The sequence below is a fragment of the Sphaeramia orbicularis genome, chromosome 2, assembly GCF_902148855.1.
Source record: "Sphaeramia orbicularis chromosome 2, fSphaOr1.1, whole genome shotgun sequence".
Lineage (NCBI taxonomy): Eukaryota > Metazoa > Chordata > Actinopteri > Kurtiformes > Apogonidae > Sphaeramia > Sphaeramia orbicularis.
This window is the reverse complement of record NC_043958.1, coordinates 25,729,891-25,754,027: the sequence shown is the minus strand read 5'-3', so window position 1 is coordinate 25,754,027 and position 24,137 is coordinate 25,729,891. Positions and strand designations below refer to the sequence as shown.

The 24,137-nt window shown below is 40.1% G+C and overlaps 1 protein-coding gene across 1 annotated transcript in view; it reads right to left on the bottom strand.

The window, feature by feature from the left end:
- Positions 1 to 4,129: 4,129 nt before the first annotated feature.
- The window catches only part of LOC115431630 (NLR family CARD domain-containing protein 3-like), a 63,045-nt gene continuing 43,037 nt past the window's right edge, over positions 4,130 to 24,137 (bottom strand). The window contains 5 exon segments of the mRNA XM_030152161.1: positions 4,130 to 5,926; positions 11,813 to 11,853; positions 13,486 to 13,656; positions 13,918 to 13,987; positions 13,990 to 14,090. Coding sequence (XP_030008021.1) covers positions 5,370 to 5,926; positions 11,813 to 11,853; positions 13,486 to 13,656; positions 13,918 to 13,987; positions 13,990 to 14,090 — 940 coding nt within the window. The 3' untranslated portion in view covers positions 4,130 to 5,369.

The window sequence follows — 24,137 nt, the reverse complement described above, 5'->3', positions numbered from 1 at the left end:
TAGACTCGTCCTCTGATGCTCTTCAGATGGGACTGTCCTTCAGCGAGGGGTTGAAGGTCCATCCTGTCCGAGTCTGGCAGATCCACTGTGTGTCCACCAGTCCAAGCAGGTCAGAGTCAGGGTTTCTCACACCACACTTTGTCCTTCTTCCACAATAATGTCTTCAAATGCATCAGCTGTGGAGAACCACCTTCTTCATCGTGATGACACAATCGCAGCCACAAGTGTCAAAACCCAGAGTAGAACTGATCCAATGAAGTGAACAAACAGCATTAAAGAGTCCAGCGTCCTTGGTTCTAATAATGTTAACTGTGTCATTGATGTTATTTGTATTGATTATGGACAGTAAATACACCTGGAACTGACTGTTGTATGGACATATAATTGCATTAGTAAAGTTTTTATCCACGTTGTTCATAAAATGACCTTTTGTTGTACCCGTCTCTGGATCAGATGATTCTGATTCCTGTGTTTAACCTTCCTCTTGTGTTAGCTTTCTGTTACCATCTCTTATGTTGACAGGTCGGTTTTCACCCCTGTCTTAAATCAGCTATAAAATACACTAAAAACAATTATCTGTCATCTAATTGGTTTCTCATCTCTTGGTTACCTTGTTAGGCTTCCTTATCCATGAAAATACTGGTTTTACTATTTTTAGTGTGGGCCTCTGGGCCTTTTTTTGTCAGTATACCCCTCGATGTGCACTCTGCAAGTCACCAACACTATAGTGAATTAACCTCACATGTTTGGACATGCACGTCTTTGCTTGTTTTGTTTGTGTGCAGGTATACTGGATAACAAAGCAAAATGAGAATCCCCAAAAGCTCACATGATTGGGAGAGGAGGTGACTGTCAGTGTGTTGGCTGACAGTGTACTTAGGATTTCAGTTTTGACTCTAATTATTGCTTTATAATCTTATTTTGAGAACTGGGTTGAAACTGACCACAACAACACAATTTCTTTTATCATAATTTAGTGAAACAATTTTTTTTGTGTTATTTTGTTGAAACAGAGGTTCCTGACAAAGTCCAAAAGCCCTGATGCATTAAACAAATTTTATGTGGCTCTTTTATGCATTTAAAACCTTAAATGGGTCTGTGCTGACTCTAACAGAAGAGGAAGGTTAATATCGCTTGGTTCCGTATACTGATGTAACCATGGAAACCATTTGGACCTGAAAGAGGAAATCTGTTCCTCAAGTTACTTAAAATAAAAGATGTAATTACAATAAAGACTAAAGTTAAACAATTCAATGTATCAGCAGTTTGTGTAGTTGAACAGCTACAGTGTGGTAAAAATACTGCATGTAAACACTGGTCAGCCTTTACACATGTTCATTTAATTGGTCAAATATTTACTTTCATAGTTTTGGATCAGATCCTGTCAGAGACATATTTCTAAATAGTGAAGTTGAGGGTCTAATTAGATCAGTTTCCTCTGATGAAATGATTGAAAAATGACATAAATGAGTTGTTTGGTCAGTTTGGATGTAGAGTTGTAGTTTCCACTCCAGACCAGGTGGTGGCAGTAAGGCTAACATTCCCGTTTGTGGACCAACAGAACACCATGGAGTGTTGTTGTTTTTTTTTTATTGGCACAAAGCAAATTTACATATAAAGAATGGGAAACTATTACAGAAGAGTAATACAGAAATATATTAGGAGACATGGTGGAATGGTGAAACAGAACTAGTGCAAATATCTGAAACAAAATAAACAAAAAGACTAAGACATTTGAAGAGTAATGAAAACAGGGGAACAAAAAAAAAATCTGACTGGACTATAGAGCACAAAGGACTGAGGCAAGATACAATTAAAACAGCAAGGACTTAGATAAACTAGAATAAAGTCTTCTGGCTTTTTTGGACATATTTACAATACACTGTAGAGATCTGTAATACTTGATAAAATCACATATAAACAAATTAAAGGAGGGGTTCGGGTTTTTTCACTTGCAACAATGAATATGATATTTACCCAAAATAATAATAAGGTTAACAATGTCTTTGATGTTAACTTCTAATGAATCCATACAATAAATAATATCACATAGAGAAAAAGACAGAATATTTTCAATTTTTAAGGGCAACCAACTGCGAATATCAACCCAAAAGGAAATGCTGTGTGGGCAATTAAAAAACAAATGTTGAATGGTTTCAGCTTCAGAGAACATGCAGTGGTTTGAACAGCTGCTGTGAGTTGTGCTGTGGACGCCAACCTGAGCTGTGGACTTAGATTCTTTCTTTGTGGACATGTTGTTAAGTTGTTACTATTGAATGTCTGCTGAATGAGGTGTTTGTTTGTGCAGGACCCATGGATGGACAGACAACCACCACTGGAACATCAGGACCATTCTCAGGCAGGTTCTCCTATCTGTGACTTTCCACTGATTTATAGATATTTAATAGTGATGACCATCAGACACACTGGTCCCTTCAATTAGTCAATCACACAGAATCCAAACATGGCTTTAGTTCAGGAGTGGATTTATTTGAACATGAATGTGACAAGAGAAGAGATGCTCATATCCATGTGTAGTCACTGAGCAGGTGAACACAACAGGAAAAGTCCAATCCAGTCCAAGTATATACAGGGTGACCCAAAAAAACGTGAATTTTTGAAGTACGTATTGGCAGACATGAGCAAGTGGCAGCACTGTGAGACAGTGACCTTGAGCAGGCATGTCCAAAGTCCGGCCCGGGGGCCAATCACGGCCCGCAGTCAGATTTTATACGGCCCACAGCTTGGGTTTTGTATTCTATTATTTATGGCCCGCTTGGACCGTTGATCCGAGTACATGAATCATAAAAGGTTCCAAATGCAGTTTCTCCTTTCACCTCATGGTGGCAGCACCACTCTAACTCTATCTGGCTCTGTGACCTCGCCGTGAACCCTTTTCGCTAATTTCTAACCACGGCGCCTGTAAATAAAAAAACGAAAGTTGACAGTGAGGGCCGCCGCTTCCAGGAGAGATGGGAATTACAATTTTTTTTCACTGAAAATCGAGGCGATTGTGTTTGCCTCATTTGTCAAGAGACTGTTGCCTTGTTTAAGGAATTCAATGTAAAGAGACACGAGCAGACAAAACATGCTAACGCATACAACACGCTAGCAGGGAGTGAGAGTGGGGAGGGAGTGAGCGAAAAAGTGAAGCAAATTCCAGCTGCTTTAAACTCACAACAGTGACTCTTCATGTGAACCTGAGTTCAGTGAATTCGCCACCAAGGCAGGATACCAAGTTGCCAGGTTAGTTGCCTCTAACTGCTGGTGTTATGTACTTGTAGATGTGACACAAAATATTACTTTCTGAATGATTTTGTGAAAGACAAGAGTAAGAGTCATATGTTTTCATCTTAAACGTTAACAGACTTTACATTACTGAGTAATATATGAGTAATGATTACTCATATAAGTCATGTTTAAAATGAATGTGGGGTTAAGATTTTTTATCAACTTGGAAGTTTAAGATACTCTATACAGTTTGTTCTATGTTATCTGACTCCAGATGTGAAAGGAAGGCAGAATTTTTTTATTTTTTTATTATTATTTTTTTTTTAAATTTGTTCACACCTGAGTGGCTTAGATTTGGTTACATTGCCATTTAAAAAAATGATATTGTGACAATGAAAATAAAATTGTTGTAGAACAGCGTATTTATATGTAATTTTTACTGTTTAAAAAATGTCTGAAGGGACCACTGGCCCCTGGCAATGTCCACATTATCAGATCTGGCCCTCTTGAAAAAAAGTTTGGACACCCCTGACCTTGAGCAAGTAAACACACCCCCATTTTAGTAACCACTGGCGGCTGTGCGAGAATTGTTCGGTAACTGTGTGATCTCAAGATTCGGTAACGTTCCCTGGCCCCCTAGATCGCCAGATTTGTCCGTTTGTGATTTTTTCTTGTGGGGCTATCTGAAGAGTAAAGTGTACACGACTCGACCAAGAACTGTGGATGAGTTAAAACAGAGAATTCAGGATGAAATTCACAGTATCCCAGCTGAGATGTTGCAGCGGCCAATGAGGAATCTCAACAGTAGATTTCAAGAATGCATTCGTACAGGAGGACGCCATCTACAGGAAGTCATTTTTAAAAAATGAAAATTCCATCATTGTTTCTTAAATGGCATGTTTTAAGGTTTCAATTACTATGAATAAAATATTTTTCTTCCATCACTCTTGGTTTTATTGGATTGTTAAAAAGTTCCCGTTTTTTTGTGTCACCCTGTATATACATGTATAAACACAGAGGTTTTCAGTCTCAATCAGATCATATGAGCATCTGTTCAATGACTTGAATGAATGTTTGTTGTGAAAGGGCTGAAGTTTTTGGTGATGGGAGTGTTATGACCCTGGGTCATAAGTTGTCTATTTATCTGTATATGTATATATGTTTTCTGTTTAGTGTGTGTATTCTCCCCCGTCCTGTAGGTGTGCTGTGCCCCTTTTGTGTCTGTTTGTTGCAGGAACTGGATTGGTGGAAGGTGATTGCCTGGCCCCTTTAAAAATGGCTCTGGAGCTTCCATCCGTCCTCTCTCTTGCCTCCTGCCAGCTTCCAACCCTGTGTTCATGTGTGTGACGGTCAGTCTTCATGTGCTCGTGTAACCATTCAATTGTATATAGTTGTAAATAGTTTTTGGTTGTAAATTGAACCTTTTTCAGGTAGGGGAGGTCGGCTCTTTTGTTTTCCCGTTTTCTCCTGTTTTTTGGTTAGGAAATTTGGTTAGTTTTCTGTATTTTATTTCTTGCATTTATTTTAAGTAGGTAAGTTTGTTTAAACTTGACAGAAGATATTTTGTTTGTTGTTTTAGCCGCTCCCTCCCCTAACCCTTCCTTAGTTGTTTAGAAAAAAATAATTGTAATAAATATTGTAAACTTTAGTTTTTGACTGACGTGTGTGCTTGGGAGCTGGGAGGGGACAAAGTTGAGCACATTATGTTTGCCCTGGTAAACCCCTAGGCCGGGGCGTAACAGGAGTTATGACTGTCAGGACTGAGTGAGGACAAATAATGGATGACAATGAAAAGAGCAAAAATGTTCCAGTCTCCTTTCATTGGTTGTCAACACTATTGTCTTTGACACTATTTTAGTCAGGTTGAATAAAAACTCAGATTGCATTGGTTGGCTTTAATGTGAACAAAATCAGAACTAAATCATAAAATCCGACACTACACTGATTATGATTTCTGTGGTTTTCATCTGGTTGTGTTTGTGGTGTGTGATATTCACCCATAGATTCTCCAAGGGATCGGCTTTTTAATGACTTCAATCAGACGCAAATGTAGACTTGAACAGATGCTCAGATCTACCATCAAAATCAGATAGATTTAATAAATGTACATGACACATGTAGACAAACACACAACAAAACTACACATCACACAAACACACTGACGATCCTAATAACCTGAGTCTAAATCCAGCAAACAGTGGTTCAGTGAATGTGGTGTTGAAGGTGTAGAGGTGGATCAGTTTGTCAGAGGAGACTCTGTAGAAGGACACAGATCCAGCAGGACAGTCCACATACACTAATACTCTACCAGAGAAAGAGGAGGACGGGGAGGAGAAGGAGGAGGAGGACTGACAGAGGTCTGTGCATTTGCTATCGTGCCAGACACTGTATCCACCTTTATAACACTCCAGACTCCAGGACTGATCATTCCATCCAAACCAACAGTCCTCACTGATTCCTTTCCTTCTGATTCCTTTGTAAGTCACTGATATATTAACGTATCCACTCCACTCGACTTCCCAGTAACAGTGACCAGTCAGACCAGTTGAACACATCAGCTGAGCCTCATAATCAAATCTGTCCTGATGATCAGGATATGACTGAAACTTCTCCACTCGTTCCACCTTCTTGTTGTTTTCAGACAGTTTGAGTTTTCTGTTCGCTGTGTTTGGATCCAGGGTGAGTTCACAGAAATCTGACGGACAGAAGAAAACACAATCCAGCTGCAGTTATTGATCAGTGATCTGCTCATTGACTGACAGTCTGATCATATCACTTGGTTAAATTCAACATTTACTGGTGGATGGATCATGTGTGAGTTTGACTCTGAACAATACTGATCAATAACAGATAAATCCAGTGGAGGGCTGCACAGTATTGGAAAAGACTGACATTGTGATTTTTTTAACCTTGCGATATATGTTGCAATATGAAAAAATATACTGAACAACAAAAGAAACGCAAGTATGTTTCGGTATTGGTTTATATGGGAGTTTTATTATGAATATTGGTTTCATATGAGATATTTATATCCAGCTGTGAAATTTACAGTGGGACTCTCTTGCTGTCCTTGTTGCACTGAGTTGACGGTCACGGAGATGGGCCAAGCGAATATGGCGATCCTGATTACGGGTGGTCACACGTGGTCTTCCGGATCTTGGTCTGTCCCGAGTGGTCCCTGTGTCACGGAATCGTGTCCTCGGCCTACTGATGGTGGACTCGTGCACTTGCAGACGTCTGGCAACGTTGTGAACCGTTAAACCAGCATCAAGCATACCAATGGCGCGTTCTCTCAGATTATCGTTAAGGCGAGGCATCGTGGTAATGCAGTAACTTTTGAATCTTACCATTTCTTTTTATAGCCCCCGGATAAACAAAGGGAATTGCCACTCCCATTTGTTGCTCCCACTACCATATCACTCAAAACGTACCGCACCTCCGATACTTTGTACACATGCTCAACCACTCGTGGTCGTGTTTGCCGGCAAACACACGCTCCAATGGTTACAACTCACTTATTGTAATGTGTATCTCAGTTGACAACTCAACAGGACAGCTGAACTCTTGCCTAAATTAACGACCAAAACTTGTGTTTCTTTTGTTGTTCAGTATACTAAGGAGAATAAAATAGCTGTGTGGTGCCAACATAAATGGTCAAACAAATTAGTTGTGTTACTTCTCATTGTGGCAACAGGTGCCAGGCACTATCAACACAGAGCATGTGTTTCAATATCATCCTTCTTGTGGCTAAAATAATTCCAGATAACTGACCTTACATTTCTTTTTGGCACCAAGTCTTCGGTGATTTTGTCTTGTTCCTTGCTCATTTTTCGATGTTGTTATCTGCGACACACTTCATGTGCAGGGGCGTGGTCTGCTTCAGCAAACTGATTAAGAACCATTGTGATTGGTGGATTGCTGCGTGCAGTGTGTGTCAGGCAAGGTTATAATCATTAACGAAAACGAACGAAATGACGAAAACTAAAATTGTAAAAACATTTTCGTTACCTGAAATAAATAAAAACTCTAATTAAAAGAAAAAAAACGATAACTAACTGAAACTGTATTGTGAGCTTACAAAACTAACTAAAACGTATAAAAATTATGGATAAAATTCCCTTCGTTTTCGTCTTTGTCAATGTCGGATTGAGATCAAATTGATTTATTTCGCTCCAGCAGTTTTAGCTGGCAGCACCATACGACACTTCACTGTCTGTCATGTCTAATACAAAACTAATACTAAAACTAAACTAAACTAAAACTAAGCATTCAGAAAAAAATGATAACTAATAAAAACTAGCAAACCTGCTCTAAAAACTAATTAAAACTAAGTGAATTAGAGGGAAAAAAAAGTCAAAACTAATTAAAACTAAACTATAATTACAAATCCAAAACTATTATAACCTTGGTGTCAGGTACCCAGGTCGAAATTAGATGAGAACATGTTGAGTTCATTTGTCTCTTACATCGCAGGACCTGCGATGTGACTATTATGCACACGTACATTGCAATGACGATGCTCAAGCAATATGTTGTACAGCTCTAATCCAGTGTTTCATAGACAGATCTGTTGTTTCTGAGCACATTTTCACAAACAGACGTTAAATAAAAAGGGAATAGTGATTTGATTTTCATGTTTCATTTTCCTGATCAGAAACAGCAGATACAACATTAATAAATGACTGGGTTTTCCTTCATTCCAACAGAAAATCAAATGGTATCATACATATCAAAAATTCATGGGAAGGAATGCTTCTCGGACCAAAAAACAGTTTGTTCGAGGTGCTCTTTGGAAAAAGGAATTCATAAAGTAGATATCAAACTGGAAGAAAAATCCAAGGCACTCTGTTTAAACATTAAAATGCCTTTATTAACATGGCACGGTCATATCTAGACCTAAAAAACACTTCTACGCGTTTCGACTTCAAGCCTTCATCAGGAAGTCAAAACGTTAGACCAGGGTGTCAAACTCATTTAGTTCAGGGCCACATTCAGCCTAATATGATATAAGTGGGCCGGACCAGTAAAATAATACAAGGAACAGGATAAGAGTTTTTGAGTGAAAAAAGTAAATTCCGTACTGAAAATGTTTACATCTACGAATTGTACTTGAACATAACATGAACAAATATGAATCTGAAAATTCTTTAGTAAAATAAGTGCAATGTTAACAATATTACACCTTAGTTTATCATTTATACATGTGAATCACAATGTAGAGATCACAGTGGATCTACAAATACACAAAACATTAAATAACAGGGAGAATATTATTAAAATTCCACATACTTTGCTTAAGACATTTCAGATATTCACATTTTTTGTAAAAGGCTGGTCTGTAAATGTAAACATTTTTGTGTAATTTTACTTTTTTTTTACATTAAAACAAAGAGACAAATTTACAGTTTTCATTTATTATAGGTTATTATGATAGTATTTTACTGGTCTTATCCATTTTAGACTGAAATGACCTAAAATGATTTTAACATCCTTGATTGTAAATACACAAGAAATTTGCCTGAGTAAAATTTACTCAAATTGAAGAAAATTTTACTCTACTCAGATAATATTTGGTCCCTCTCTAAAAAGAGTAGAGCTCTCCAAACTCACTATAGAGCTAAAATTACTATTACTACAATATGAAGCCAAATTTATTCTTTTTGAAGAAAATACTTTTAACTCTGGAAAAAATGCTCAGTAATTTTTCCTGTGTAACTTCAGTGTAATTTTTGCATTTCACAAATTCATCCCAGGGGCCGGATTGAACCCTTGGGCGGGCCGGATTTGGTCCCCGGGCCGCATGTTTGACACCTGTGCTTTAGACTGTCATGTTAATAAAGGCATTTTAATGTTTAAAGAGAGTGCCTTGGATTTTTCTTCCAGTTTGGTATCAGACATATTTTCTGTTATTGACCGAAACACAAAGAATGGGACAAATGATGTATTTCAGCCCCACGTTCAGATCAATTCAATATGTGAACCATTAAAGGAAGTGATCAAAAGAACAAGTGAGCGTAAGTGTAAAATTCTGTTGATATATTTGATAAGAGTATCATCCAAACAAATCCAGAGAGAGGCTGGATGGAGCTCACACCAAAAACTATCCTCAGGTTTTTGACCATGAATCTGCATTGGAAAACAATTAGAGGATGGACACAGCGTTAAAGATGAAGGTTGAACTTTTCTGTCATGATTTGTACTTGGGTAAGATGCAGTAACAGCTTCAGGGCTCTTATAAAATGTGTGTGTTTAGAATCATGTCGATAGCAGGTAAAAAACCAACAGAAATGGTCAAGTGAAGGACGGCCCACTTTAACAAACTGGTTTAATGTGATACATGACATTATTTTAATGAATAAATGGACTTAAAGCTATACCGTATGATGTGGCATTTTTACAGTTTCTTTTGTCATCTTAAAATGCTCCTAATAAGTGTGTGTCAAACTAAAATGTAAAAGAAATCCACCAGGTATTGAAACTCAAAAATGTTTAATTCTCATATATTTCTAATAAAAGTCTGACCAATCATTTTAGTCGGTCAAAATTAAATAATTGGCCGAACCTGACTGAGCCTCCTGTCAATCATCCATTACGGCCGTCCAGCATCCGATCCATTATCGCCGTCTCACATCCGATATGTGTCCCTCTGAATCTGACGCTTCACTGGCGCTGCTCCTCCTGTCACTGACCACAGTCTACTGTCTAGGATGTGTAAGATAGAACTGACATGCACATGTGGAAGGGATTAAACGGATTTATGAACAGAAACGACAACTGAGGGGCACAAACGGGAGTCTGATGAATGAAGGATGGAGATAAAAGTCCAGAAGTCAGCTGTACTGGACTGAACAGGTCTGCATAAAGCTCAGCTATTATGACGGTGGGACTCATACAGGTGCATGTACATGGTGTCACACATGTAAGATGATGTAGGATGATAAATGTATGGACTATGAAACTTCAAATGTCCACGGAAAATTCGCGGAGGCCGCGTGTTCACAGTGCGCGCGCCCATCCCCTGGGCACTGCAGTGAAGACCCTGACCCAGTACTGCACAGACCAGGTCTACTGATGGAACAGGAGCCACGGGCCCGCGGCAGGTGGATGATGCATCTGATTACTGAGGGAGGGGTCCGCGGACACGCCAAAACGGACCGGACCTCCACCTCTGCTTCCTCCTCCGTTTCCATCGCGCATCAGATGAGAGGAGGAGGAGCCTCAGAGCTCAGGCAGAGGGAAGGGGGCGGGGCTTCAGAGGGAGGCGGGTTGTTCATGTTCAAACTTTTACTAAGTGCTGTGAGAAATGCCACATCGGTAGGTATAGCTTTAAAACACATATTTGTGATAAATGTTGGATTGAGTTTATGAATCCATATAGAAGAGACTTGAAATCACAGAAGTGTTCCACTGGACTCAATGACACACACTGACGCGAAGTTATGGACTTAACCATGGACTTTGATTAGTTTGGTTTATGATTCTTATTATTTTCTGTTTGTTTGAATTGTTATTTTTTTTGTGAGTTTAATGGTTTCTGTGTTGATGCAGTGGTTTGGAAACAGAACTGCGCAGTAACAGATTATGTCTGTTTAATCGGACTTGTTAAAGAAAAACAAAATAGAGAGAGACCGGTCATGTCAGTTGTCCACCCTCCAGAGTCGGGGTCTACTCCAGGTTTCTACATGTTAAAGGTAGTTTTCCTTCCACTGTCTACAAGTGTTTACTCCTGGAGGATTCTGTTGATGTCTGAACTGGTTTAAGAGTCTGGTTTAGTCCAGCTCTAAATGGAAAGTATTATGAGTTAACTTTTGTTATGATTGGGGCAATATAAATAAAATTTGATTAATTGATTGAATAAAAGTCTGAAACAGAGAAACTCCTACTTCATTACTGTAATCTAATATTTAGAACCAGTTAATGTTTATTATTATATATTGATCCCTTAACATTCAAAGGCTAAAAGTATGTTGCATTTTTTATAAAACTGATTAAAACCTAAAAACAGAATCAAATCCCATCAGTCCTTTCTAAGTTCTTCTAGACTCTTAGTGTTTTAGCTATTTGTTCAGGTTTATGTTTAATTCCTGCTAATGAATCTAATCTAGGATTTGATGATTTAAATCTTCTCCACAGTGACTGTTTATTAAATTGATATAAACTCATTACTTTTTGCCCTTGAATCAGATTCTTTATCTGACGGATGATAATAGTTTATAGAAGTGATTTGGTTGTTTCATCTGAGTTTGTTCCTCAGACAAACTTCTCATCCTGATGAACTTGACCGTGCTTTGTGTATTATTTTTTGTATTTTTATTCTTTATCAGACAGTGACAGTGGAGACCGTAAATGTGCATAAAGACACTAGAGCTCTGATATGCACTAAATAGTCTGGGAATGGACCTGAGGACTCACTACTCAGGGTATGTGGGTCCATGTGGTACCAGTCCTGACCAATCAGTAATCAGCTCATCCTTTTACTAAACTGACTGTCTTCATGAACACTTTAGATGTTTATAATGTGGAACCAGGTCCCAGTTTGGGTTCAGATTGTTTTTAATAAATCTAATGAAATCACACTTACATCTCCTCGGTATCAACCATCGGTCTCCACCAGGCTCCAACCTGAAAGGAGGAGGAGGGTCAGAGCAGCTGGAAACATGGACATTACATCACTCTGATTCACTGTAAGGTGATTAGTTCATGAACTAGTGTGAGACGATAAGTGGATGTGACAGTGTAGCCATAAGAAAGGGATACTCTGTACTTTATGGGCCAGATCTACTATAGGTTTGTGTGTAAAAAACGTTTGCAAACTCACTGCACACGCAAAAAAAATGGACAAACTGATTTACTCACTGTGCGCACTAAGGGTTGCGTCTTTTAAAGGTGTAAAATAGCACGTCTGCATCCAGTTAGTAGATTTGCCGCAATGAATATGCAATATGGGGCATTTACACGCAATTTTGCATGTGGTGGGAGGATAAAATGTAAATATATTTATTTAGCACACAAAAAGTGATTCATCAAACCTGAAAGCAATTTCGCTCATAGAAACTGCGTCTATATTTAACATGTCTCAAAGGGAGGTGCAAAGGGTTTGTATGTGTAATTGTGCACACATGGAGGTGGTTACTGTCGCAAGAAGGAGACGTCAAAATGATGAAACAAGATGCAGAGAACGCATTTTTCACCCTCATGTGAACATTTTTGGAATGGCGGACGAAAAATGATTATAACTAAAAAACTATTCCACTTGATCTGATAATTGTGATTAAAATATGCACCAACATTAGGCTACAGTGTGACAAAATTATGTGTGCCTGACAGTCATTCAATCCAACAACCCCCACGGCCCCCCACATCTAAAATGAATCTAAAATGAATCCAGTGCTGCTGCCCAGTAATGACATAAGTGTCATAACTGGGCAGCAGCACTGGATTCTAGAACTTCTAGCTCTATAGAACTTCTAGATGAACTAGGGGAAGATCTGGGGCCAGGAGGAGTCATGCAATACCTTCTGTGACAAAACTCCTTGCATCATTACATTTCCTTGCATATGGATCATTCCAGCGCACTGTTGCCATTAGTGCTCATGTATTCCAGAGCAGTTTTTTCCAGCATACTGTCTCAATGACGACAACTAGTAGCACACGCAAAATCCTCATTTAAATAGGGTGGTCTCCAAGACATTGCACCTGTTATCAGTTGCGTAGGCAATCTTAGTGAATCACCTGCAAACCGCGGTTCAACTCCACACACACAATTCTAGACTGTGCACGCAAATTAGTACACGGATATTGGGATCTTAGTAGATCCGGCCCTATGTATGTTGATGTTAGACAAGGAATGCGGGTGAGAATATCAGGCATCTAGAAATGACTTCCAGATGTCATGGGCTGGAAGGTTCCCAAGGAAAGTTAGAGAGAACGTGTGGATCAGTAATAAAAACACAGAGACCACAATGTAGGATGAGAAACTCTGCTGCTATCTCCCAGTGCTGTTCAGCAAAGAAATATCAACAGAAGATCATATCAGTGTCCTTTGTTCATCACACATCCAGAAGTTGACCCTATCACCCACTGAAGCTTTTCGGTTCACATCCACTAAATGGTTATTTTGAATCACTTATTGAGTCTCTGTCTTTGAACATAGGCTGTAACATAAAGGATGTATCCCAGCTCCGACAGATTGTTCCCATCAGCTCCACCTGTTCTATCTCACATTATCAGAGGATGCATCAGCTCAGTCCATACCTGAGAGTGTCCAGTCTGCAGTGCGGATCCTCCACCAGAGCAGACAGCTCCTGTCCTGAGTCTCCTGGATGATTATAGCTCAGGTCTAACTGTCTGAGATGGGACGGCTTGGACTTTAGGGCTGAGACCAGAGAAGAACATCCTTCCTCTGTGATCAGACATCCTGACAATCTGCAACACAAACATCACATACATCTGCTGAGGATGGGAGATAAGAGGAGTTGGAGTCATTGAACAGAGTCTCTGAGTGCATCAGACTTCACCAACATGACTTCAATGTGCCAAAGTCTTTGAATTACAGACTCTGAACAAAGGTTCACATCAGTAGAGCTGGTTTGGAGTTCAAACAGAAACAACAACTGACAAGATAGACTGATCCAATAAGGAGACAAACATTTTAATTATGTGTTGTGTTCTTTGTTGATCCCTGACCTGAGAGTGTCCAGTCTGCATCCTGGACTCTTCAGTCCATCTGACAGGATCTTCACTCCTGAATCCTTCAGTCATTGTCACTCAGATCCAAATGTGTCAGACTACAGGACTGGGATCTGAGAACTGAGGACAGAGCTTCACAGCTTCTCTCTGACAGGTTACAGCCACTGAGTCTGGACAAAACAAACGGTATGAGTATAAGGTTATTGATCTTGTTAAAATGATAGATCCATATTTGAGATGTTTGATCAAACTGTTTGTTCTCACAGAGCTTTGTTGGAGGCTTTGACCACTGGCAGCAGCCTCAGAAGAACCTCCTCTGAAACCAGAGTATTTGTTCAGATCAAAACACATCCAGATCTTTTTCTGATGACAGTAAGATGAAGGCCAGAGCTGACCACTGAGCAGGAGACAGTTGTTCTGTGGAGAGAAATCCTGAGCTCAGGTACTGTTGGATCTGATCCACCAGAGATCCATCCTCCAGTTCATTCAGACAGTGGAACAGGTTGATGCTTCTCTCTGCAGACACATTCTCACTGATCTTCTTCTTGATGTACTCAACAGTTTTCTGATTAGTCTCTAAGCTGCTTCTTGTTGGTTTCAACAGACTTTGTATGAGACTGTGATGGGTCTGCAGAGATAAACCCGGAGGAAACGGAGGAACAGGTCCAGGTGTCCATTTGGACTCTGTAAGGCCTGGTCCACAGCGGTCCTGGTAGAACTGGACAGATTTGGTCCATGGATAGTTTGGACCAAAAAGATGTTGTCCTGACAGTAGATTGACTCCAGTGTTGATGAAGGTCTGATGGACATGAAGAGCAGCCAGAAACTCCTGGACACTCAGATGGATGAAGCAGAACCCTTGTCCTGGTACAGTCCTCTCTCCTCTTTAAAGACCTCTGTGAACACTTCTGAGTACACTGAGGCTGAGCTGATATCGATGCCACACTCTGTCAGGTCTGATTCATAGAAGATCAGGTTTCCTTTCTTCAGCTGCTCAAAGGCCAGTTTTCCCAGAGACTCAATCATCTTCCTGGTTTCTGGACTCCAGTGTGGATCTGTCTCAGATCTTCCATCATACTTGATGTTCTTGACTTTGGCCTGAGCCACCAGGAAGTGGATGTACATCTCAGTCAGGGGTCTTGGGCAGTTGTCCTCCCTCTGTGGTCTTCAACACGTCCTCCAGAACTGTAGCAGTGATCCAGCAGAAGACTGGGATGTGACACATGATATGGAGCTTTGTGATGTCTTGATGTGGGAGATGATTGTGTGGTCTGTTCTTCATCTGTGAACCTCTTCCTGAAGTACTCCTCCTTCTGTGGGTCCTTGAACCCTCTGACCTCTGTCACCATGTCAACACACTGAGCAGGGATCTGATTGGCTGCTGCAGGTCGTGTGGTTATCCAGAGGCGAGCAGAGGGAAGCAGGTTCCCCCTGATGAGGTTCATCAGCAGCACATCCACTGAGTGGACTCTGTAACATCAGTCAGATCTGGAGTGTTATTGAAGTCCAGAGGAGGTCGACACTCATCCAGACCGTCTAAGATGAACACACCTGGAGGTCTTCAAAGATCCAGATTCCTGCTTCTTTGGTTGTCAGTGAAAGAAGTGATGAATGAGTTCCACCAAGCTGAACTTCTTCTGTTTCAGCACATTCAGCTCTCTGAAGGTGAATGGAAATATGAAGTGGAGTCCTGGTTGGCTTTGTCTTCAGCCCAGTCCAGACTGAACTTCTGTGTTAAGACTGTTTTCCCAATGCCGGCCACGCCCTTTGTCAGCACTGTTCTGATTGGTCCATCTCTGTCAGGTGGTGTTTTAAAGATGTCTTCACATGTGATGGTTATTTCTGGTCTGTGTGGTTTCCTGGATGCTGTTTCAATCTGTCTGATCTCATGTTCCTGGTTGACCTCTGTAGCCCCTCCCTCTGTGATGTAAAGCTCTGTGTAGATCTGGTTCAGGAGGATTTTGGGTGTCCTGCTTTTAGTGATGCCCTCAAACACACACTGAAACTTCTGCTTCAGGTTATGTTTCAGTTCATGTTGATGAACTCCAGACTGACTTCCTGAATGCAGACCCAGATAAAACCATCAGTCTCACAGTAAATCTAAGTATTTTCATCTGTTAAATCTACAGAATTGTCTTACTGGTGCGCAGACGCTCAGCCAGCTCCTCCTGCTTCATCCTATTCAGGAAGTTCAGTGTGATCTTCAGAAAAGCCTCTGAGCTCCTCCTCTGCTCTTCATCCTTCAGACTCTCTAAGCATTCATCTGTACTCAGAACCTGGTGGAACTTCTTCAGTTTGTTCTTAACAAAAATGCAGATGTTCTACTCTAGCAGCTGGAACAGAGAACATTATGAAAGACACAAAGTCCAACCATGGACCAAAGCTCCGGTCTAAGTTGGACACAGTGACATCTGAAACCAGCAGCAGGAGATGATTGGACAGAACAGATGGACAAGTAGATGTTGGACATGTACACACCTTAAATATGGAGTCCAGCTGAGTCTGATGCTGTCGATCACTGGGAACCTCTGAGCTCTGCTGCTCCACTCTGTGGACCAACCATCAACAATGAGCTCACATTATGTCTGTCCACGTTGACACCAACAGGTGGACCTACCTGGATGTCAATATGAGTCACATGACCCCCTGTAGAGGGAAAGGTGTCTTGGTCCTGCTGACCTCACTGAGAATCAACATCTCAGTCTGTTAGAGCTTCACACTCACTGTTTGAGTTGCTCAACAGGTTTAGTTTAGTTTCTGTTTATCAGGATCCCCATCAGCAACATCATGGCAGCAGGACTGAACTGAGTTTAGTCACATATAAATGTCATTTCTGACACTGAAGAAGATTACTGAACAGTCACTTAAGACAAAACAAGGGACACCTGTTAGCCAATTAGAATGCGAATGGTGATTTACCATGAAGATGCCCAATCGGGAGTCGATGTGTGGATCAGATTATTAAGTGACCATGTAAACAGTATAATTCTGATCTGTTTTATCAGATAACAGGGGTAATCTGACTTTAATACATCAGATTAACACACCTGGATTTGTCTCCAATACTCCCATGTCTTCATGCATGTATACAGGTTAATGATTTATTACCCCGTCCCCCAAAGGGGAGGCAAGGGGTATTGATTTTGGTTTGGTTTGTTGTTTGCTAACACTCTAACAGCAAAACTACTGGTTGAATATATACCAAATTTGATTATAGATTGCCAGTGATCCAGAATAGGTGTCATTACATATTTGGGAAAAATTGGTCAAGTTAAAATTTTTTAGGAATTTTCTTATTCTTTTTTTCTTCCCCCCTTTACTTATACGGGCAATATCTCCCGTCTATAAAAACATCAATTTTGTTTCAATTTAACTTCAAACTTGGCACATATGTATATAGAGGCAGTTGATATGCTGACATTATCACACGCATAAACATGATGACATTGGCTGGATAGATCGCAAAATAGCTGCAATATGAGTGAGGTGTGGGATTTGTTGTGCCTGGCACCACTTGTTTAGTTCTGTTACATCGCACAAGTGTAAACACAACGCGCTTGCGCACTTATTAATACCCCTCGGTCAAATATAGTGTAAGATTTTGTTGAAAGTTACTATGCCCTATAATATCGATTAGATTGTCTTGGTGTAAAACATATTACACACATATTTATGTTTGAAAGTATTCAGATACTATAACTGCACAAGCCATTTGACCTCCCACATCTCATATGGTGTGTGTTTAATCTACATGTGACTTAATGAAGGTGTTTGTTAGTGCTATTTGTGGTGTGAGTCAAAGTGTAACGATTGATACATGTGGTGTGTTCGTGGCTACTGTAGTTCTACTGTCAGACCACTAGATGAAGTCCTGAGCTGATGATGTGCAGTGAAGAGTAACTCAGGAAATAGGACGAGATGAGTGAGGATTTGACTTCACTGACATCAGATAAAACAGCCTCAGCTTTTATTACCCCACCCCTCGGAGGGGAGGTAAGGGTTATTGTTTTCGTTCGTTGTTTCATTGTTTGTTTGGCGGAGTGTAAACATATTGATCAGTTTGTATATCTGTCCGTTTGTCTGTATAGGTTCTAGTGGTCCATTTCAAGCATTATTCATTTCAAACCATGACTAAATGATTTGCCATATTCTCTAGTTGACCTGATGAGTGTTTTGTCAATAGTAGGCATATAGCTGACATATAGGTCAAAGTTCAAAAATTGATATTTCGCCATAACTTCTGTCAAAATCATCATATCAACTTGAAACCAAAGCCAAATTGTGCATTTTTCCATTCTGCATTCAATGGTATGCATCATGACGTCATAAGGGTTGTTAGCACCTCAGGGGAAACATCAGGGTGGTCAGTAAACTAGATTTTCTGACATTTCAAATGACTGTAATATCACCAATATTCATCTGATCAAATTGAAATTTAAAATGCTACATCACTGTACAAGTCCCTTCTCATTTGCCAAATTTCACAACTCTAGGTTGCGTGACTTCTGGTTGCTATAGTAATACAAATAAAATGTGTTTATCATTAATAACTTCCCTTCTGTTCGTTGTAGCAGTTTCAAATTAATATCAAATTATTGGAAATTCAATTCTTTATCCATTACTTACCTCATTTGTCATACGTGTTTAAATAGATTTTGAGTTATTGGCATCTAAAGTGACCAAGGCTCAAGCACCTAATTTGCATATTCACAAAATGCCTTCTATCTTGAAAACTAAGATGGTGTAGTGATCTTCCGTTCATTTCCAAAACAATAAATCACGTATGAGTTGTATTCTGACGTGAATGACAAGACTGTAATCCATTCCAAAATTTTTAAAACAAAAAAGGCTCATTTACATCATGTCAGATGGTAGAAATCTACAGAACACTCAGACAGTCTAGAGCAGGGGTGTCAAACTCAGATCCTCGAGGGCCGGTATCCTGCATGTTTTAGATGTTTCCGTCTTCCATCACACCTGGAAACCATCACATCATTATCAGGCTTCTGCAGAGCATGATGATGAGCTGATCATTAATTGAACCAGGTGTGGCTGGAAGAGGGAAACATCTAAAACATGCAGGATACCGGCCCTCGAGGATCTGAGTTTGACACCTGTGGTCTAGAGAATACTACGGTGGTTTTAGCCGTTTGACCACCTTCGAAAGCTCATCTAGCATCACAGGCTGAAACTGCTGAAAACAGCCGAACTCACCGGAGGGGCTGAAGGATCAGAGGCCCTGGTAAGAGGGAGAGAGGCTCTGATCGCAGAAAGGTTGTCATTAACACAGGATAAAAATCTCTCCCACATAGATGATGATGCTACAATGCCAGGAGGATTACTTGTATTAATAATTGGATTTAAAATGTTAAATAACACCTGAGGCTGGTGCTGGCAATAAAGTGCTAATGATATATATCGCAAAACAACTTTTCCTCAATAGAAATATGAGACATACTCGATACAGTTTTGATAGAATTCATTCATCCATGTTTTGATAGACGTAAGAACAGCCAATCATAATTAAGTAGCGCCGCAGTGCACCAATCCCACTAGAGCCACGTCAAGTTAGCTTGACGCACATAGCACAGGCGTAAGAGCCAGCCGCAGGGTGAAAATTTGACCGAGAACCCCGGTGACTGGGTTACTGAAAAGTAGGGTGCGAACTGTTTTGGTTTCGATGTACAACAGAGGCATAGAAGCCGGGAGTCGGACATTCAAAGCATGTTGTTTCACTTTCGGTTATGGTGTGAATTCAGAGATACGCTGATGGGAGGGGGGGTTGGGGTCCATGCCTACTGCAAGACTAGTACAAGCAAATCATTTGGGCGTAAAACTGAAAAATAAACTTAAGAGCTTATATAACAGGAGAAACAGTTTTAAAATATGTACCTGTTTTAATTATCTGAAACAGTTGTATAATGTTCTTCAGCACATCTGTCTTGTTCAACCTCTGACAGAAAATAAATCATATTTAAATCAAAAATAACATTCTGATGTCTTCACAACTAACTTATGAGTAACAGAAAACTTAAGCTTGACAAAAATAGTGATTTGATTTATATTGTGATACATATTGATATCATCTGATGAGAAAAAAATCATCATGATATGATTTTTTTCCATATCGCTCAGCCTTACCTGAGGCCTGAGTTCATGGCAACAATTACAGGTGAAATCCACCAAACTGACCTGTAAATATAATCACCTCACTCCAGCATATAGTTATGCCTGAATTTCATCCAATGAATCCACATCAATAATGTGTTTTCTGGATGAACAATCTTTCCTTTCCAAACCTGTGTATGGAGTCTTCCGTGGGTCGCCTGCAAGCCTATTGTAATTTTAAAAACAACTATTAACTCTGTCGTATCAATAAGCAGTTTTAACCTGTCTGATCCTTGACCCAAAATACACAAGTTTTCCAAAAGGCAAAGCCTACCTTTCTCCAGTTTGTCAGTTATAAAGCACACATACACGCACTTGGGGCCACTTGGCTTCTATAATATAGAGCTCTTGAAAAAGAGACCACTGCAAAATGATCACTTTCTCTGATTTTTCCGTTTATAGGTATGTGTTTGAGTAAAATGACCATTTTCGTCTTATTCTCTAAACTACCGACAACATTTCTCCCAAATTCCAAATAAAATATTATTACCTCCGCCAGGAGGTATTGTGATCACTTTGCTTTGTGTGTTTGCGTGCGTGTTTGTTTGTGTGTTTTTTGTTGGCAAGATAACTCAAAAAGTTAAGGACGGATTTTCATGAAATTTTCAGGAAATGTTGATACTGGGACAAGGAAGAAATGATTAAATTTTGGTGGTGATGGGGGGGGGACAGATCTGTTTTGGCAGAGGTCTGTGCTCTCTGAGTGCTTTTCTTGTTTAGAGCATGTATTTGCAGAACACGACATATGGACAATATAACAAACAGATGCAGGCCTCAAATAATGCAAAGAAAACAAGTTCATATTCATTTTGAAACAACACAATACTTATATTGTGACTTGGGAAAAGTTCAGACATCAATATTTGGTGGAAAAACCCCGATTTTCAGTGACAGTTTTCACGTGTCTTGGCTCTCCACCATTGCTGTTGGATGACTTTATGCAGCTCCTGGCAGGGAAGTTTAAGAAGCTCAGCAATATTCGATGACTTGTGACCATCCATGTTCCTCCAGAAGTTTTCAAAGTGGGTCTGGAGATTGGGCTGGCCATGACAGGGTCTTCATCTGATGGTCCGTCATCCATGCCTTTATTGACCTAGCTGCAGCAAGGAGCATTGTCCTGATACAAAAGCCAGTCCTCAGAGTTTGGGAACATTGTCAGAGTAGAACTTGAGTAGTTTTCTAATTATTTTTTGATTCCAGTTACTTTTGTGGTTTTAATAGCACTGTTTTTGCCACCCAGCTAGTCCTATTGCAAGAAGATTGTGATGGCCACAGTAGTGGTTTATATACTTCTCCTTCTTAAATAAGACATGGATCAGGTGTTTATTAATTAGAATAAGGCGTGCTTGTGTTGGACACAGGAATGGAATGGCTGTCATACATGTAAATGTGCTGGTTTCAGAGGAAACTGTAGTGGTCTCTTAATTTTTTCCAGAGCTGTAGATGGGCTCTCCATGTCTCCATCTGTAAGCTAATTGTGTATTTTTCTCCTCTCTTTTTGTCAATTGCAGGCAGAGCCGTTAGGATGACGTAGGCAAGGCAGGCAGCTGCCAAGGGCCCCCTCGCTGAAGAGGGTCCCCGATGGCCGCATGGTCATTTATCTGTACAACTAATTAAAAACCATCCATTATAAACAAACCACCACAGTGAGGCAGCGCTAACCCTCTCCTGTGTTTTGACTGGGGCACCCCAAACTAGAGGGATTCCCCCTATGCAATGACAAACACTATGAGGGTCATGTAGAAGTGACCCTCGCACCCCCCTCACACCCCCCACTTGCTGTCAGTGGAACTAACGGTCTGTCCACACTGAGCACGGCGGCGGCCATTTTAAAAGAACAGCAATTATGAAGCTCCTACCCTTCAGGGTTTGAAAAAAGACAAAAAGAAAGAAGAAGAGGAAAAACACCAACGACACAGCGGTAAGTATGAAGTAAACCACTGTTTTCTCCAAACAGGCTACAGCTGTGTGATATGTTTGCAAGTATGTAAACAAAGCCGTCACATCAGTGACCAACACACAGACAGATGTTAGCATGAGAGGGAGAGGATTCAGTTCAAGAACTAATCATATACACACAACACAACTGTGTTCTGTGGAAGAATTTAAGGAGAGAAGAAACACAACTTCTCCATCGCCCTTTTCTACTGTTGGACAGCGTTCCAAAACTTCTTTTGAGCCAAAAAATTTTGATATGGAGGACCGAAGTACGACAGCATTAACAGTATTTAGTCCTGAAAAGCCAAAGCTAAGCCTACTGAAGTGTTTTCACTTACTCTGGACGGTTGTCTGCTCCTGCTGAAGTCACCCACACAACTGTATTCCAAACTAAATCGTCTGCTCCTATGAATCCCATCCAGTTCAATGGACATTTTCGGTTAGCTAGCAGTTTCCGTTGGTGATCTGTCCATCCCATTAGGAGAAAATGTCCCTTTTCCATTGCGTTTGTCCGTCTCATCAGTACGTCTGTTCCATGTGTGTCAGCTGGTTTAGACAGAAGAGGACTAGAGTAGGACTGCAGCAGAAGTTTGTATTGTCAGTCCAACATTTGTTCAAGTCCCTCACATCAGCTCTGTGCCCTCACTGTATAACTGAGTTTTTTCTTCACGTTCAAACACGTAAACAATGCATGAGGCGTTCAGGAACAATTAGATTAATTAGGAAATTACAACACTTTTCAAAATCGTCAAATATTCAGAATATTCAAATACAACATCAAAAAATGAATGGCGGTGTCTGTGAACCATGTCTGTGAACCATGTATTCACAATCCTATATTTTAAACTCTGTAATTATCTATATTTCCCACACTTGCCCATCAACACATCACAACACTTTGCACCATGTGCTCAGGTAGTTTTGGGAATGAGGTCTGACGTTACATTTTGGTGCATTATGGGAACTGAAGTTCTTCTCCTGCAAAGTACTATCAAATCCTCTGCACTTTAATCATATACTTCTAGAATAAGGACAAAAGTAAGCCTACTCACCAAATGCCTTTTTTTTGTTTTTTTTAGGTGCTTTGCTTAAATTTCTGTCAGCGCCAATTGATAGTGACAATTTGTGTCATTCCCATCAACAATGCCTAATTGAAGACACTGTCCTTTACTACACTCTAGTGGATACTCTGTGTTGCGTAATACAGAGTAATTCATGACTCATTAAATGCACCAGAAAACAGGAAATTGCATCTGGATTTTATTTTTCTTCTTCGGTGATTCGACCACCACATCTTTGCATATTAGGGGCCTCACTTTACTTTCTTGCCTAGAGCCCCCAGATATCTTGAAATGGCCCTGATTGCAGGCAAAGTAGTCTGACTAAATTCCTCCCTTCAAGGAAGGACTGCATGCCACAACTTGCAGCGGTATTCACTGACGGTATCCTGAAAATGATTGTGAGATATGAGACCATATCTCATATGGTCTCAAATCTGTAGTTTTTTTTTTGTTTCTTTGTTTTTTTTACCTGCCAATGGGACTCGTCATAAAAGTTGACCTTTGTGTAGGCCTGTCTGTTTAGTCCAGTACACCTGACTCCTGGACTTCATCTCCATCCTTCATTCATCAGACTCCTGTTTGTTCCCCTTGGTTGTTGTTTCTGTTAATAAATCTGTTTTTTCCCTTCCACATTCAATTCCCTTCCACATGTGCATTTCAGTCCTATCCATACACATCCTTAGACAGTAGACTGTGGTCAGTGACAGGAGAAGCAGCGCGAGTGAAGTGTCAGATTCAGAGGGACACATATCAGATGCGGGGACAGCGATAATGGATGATTGACAAGAGGCTCAGCCAGGTTCGGCCAATTATTTCATTCAGACCAAATAAAATGATAGGTCAGAATTTTATCAGAAATATGAGGAATATATGAGAATTAAACATTTTTGAGTTTCAATACCTGGCGGATTTCTTTCACATTTTAGTTTGACACATGCTTATTAGGAGCATTTTAAGATGACAAAAGAAAAGTGTAAAAATGCCACATCATACGGTATAGCTTTAATATGAACTGTTACATTTTAACAACCAATCAATATATATTGTACT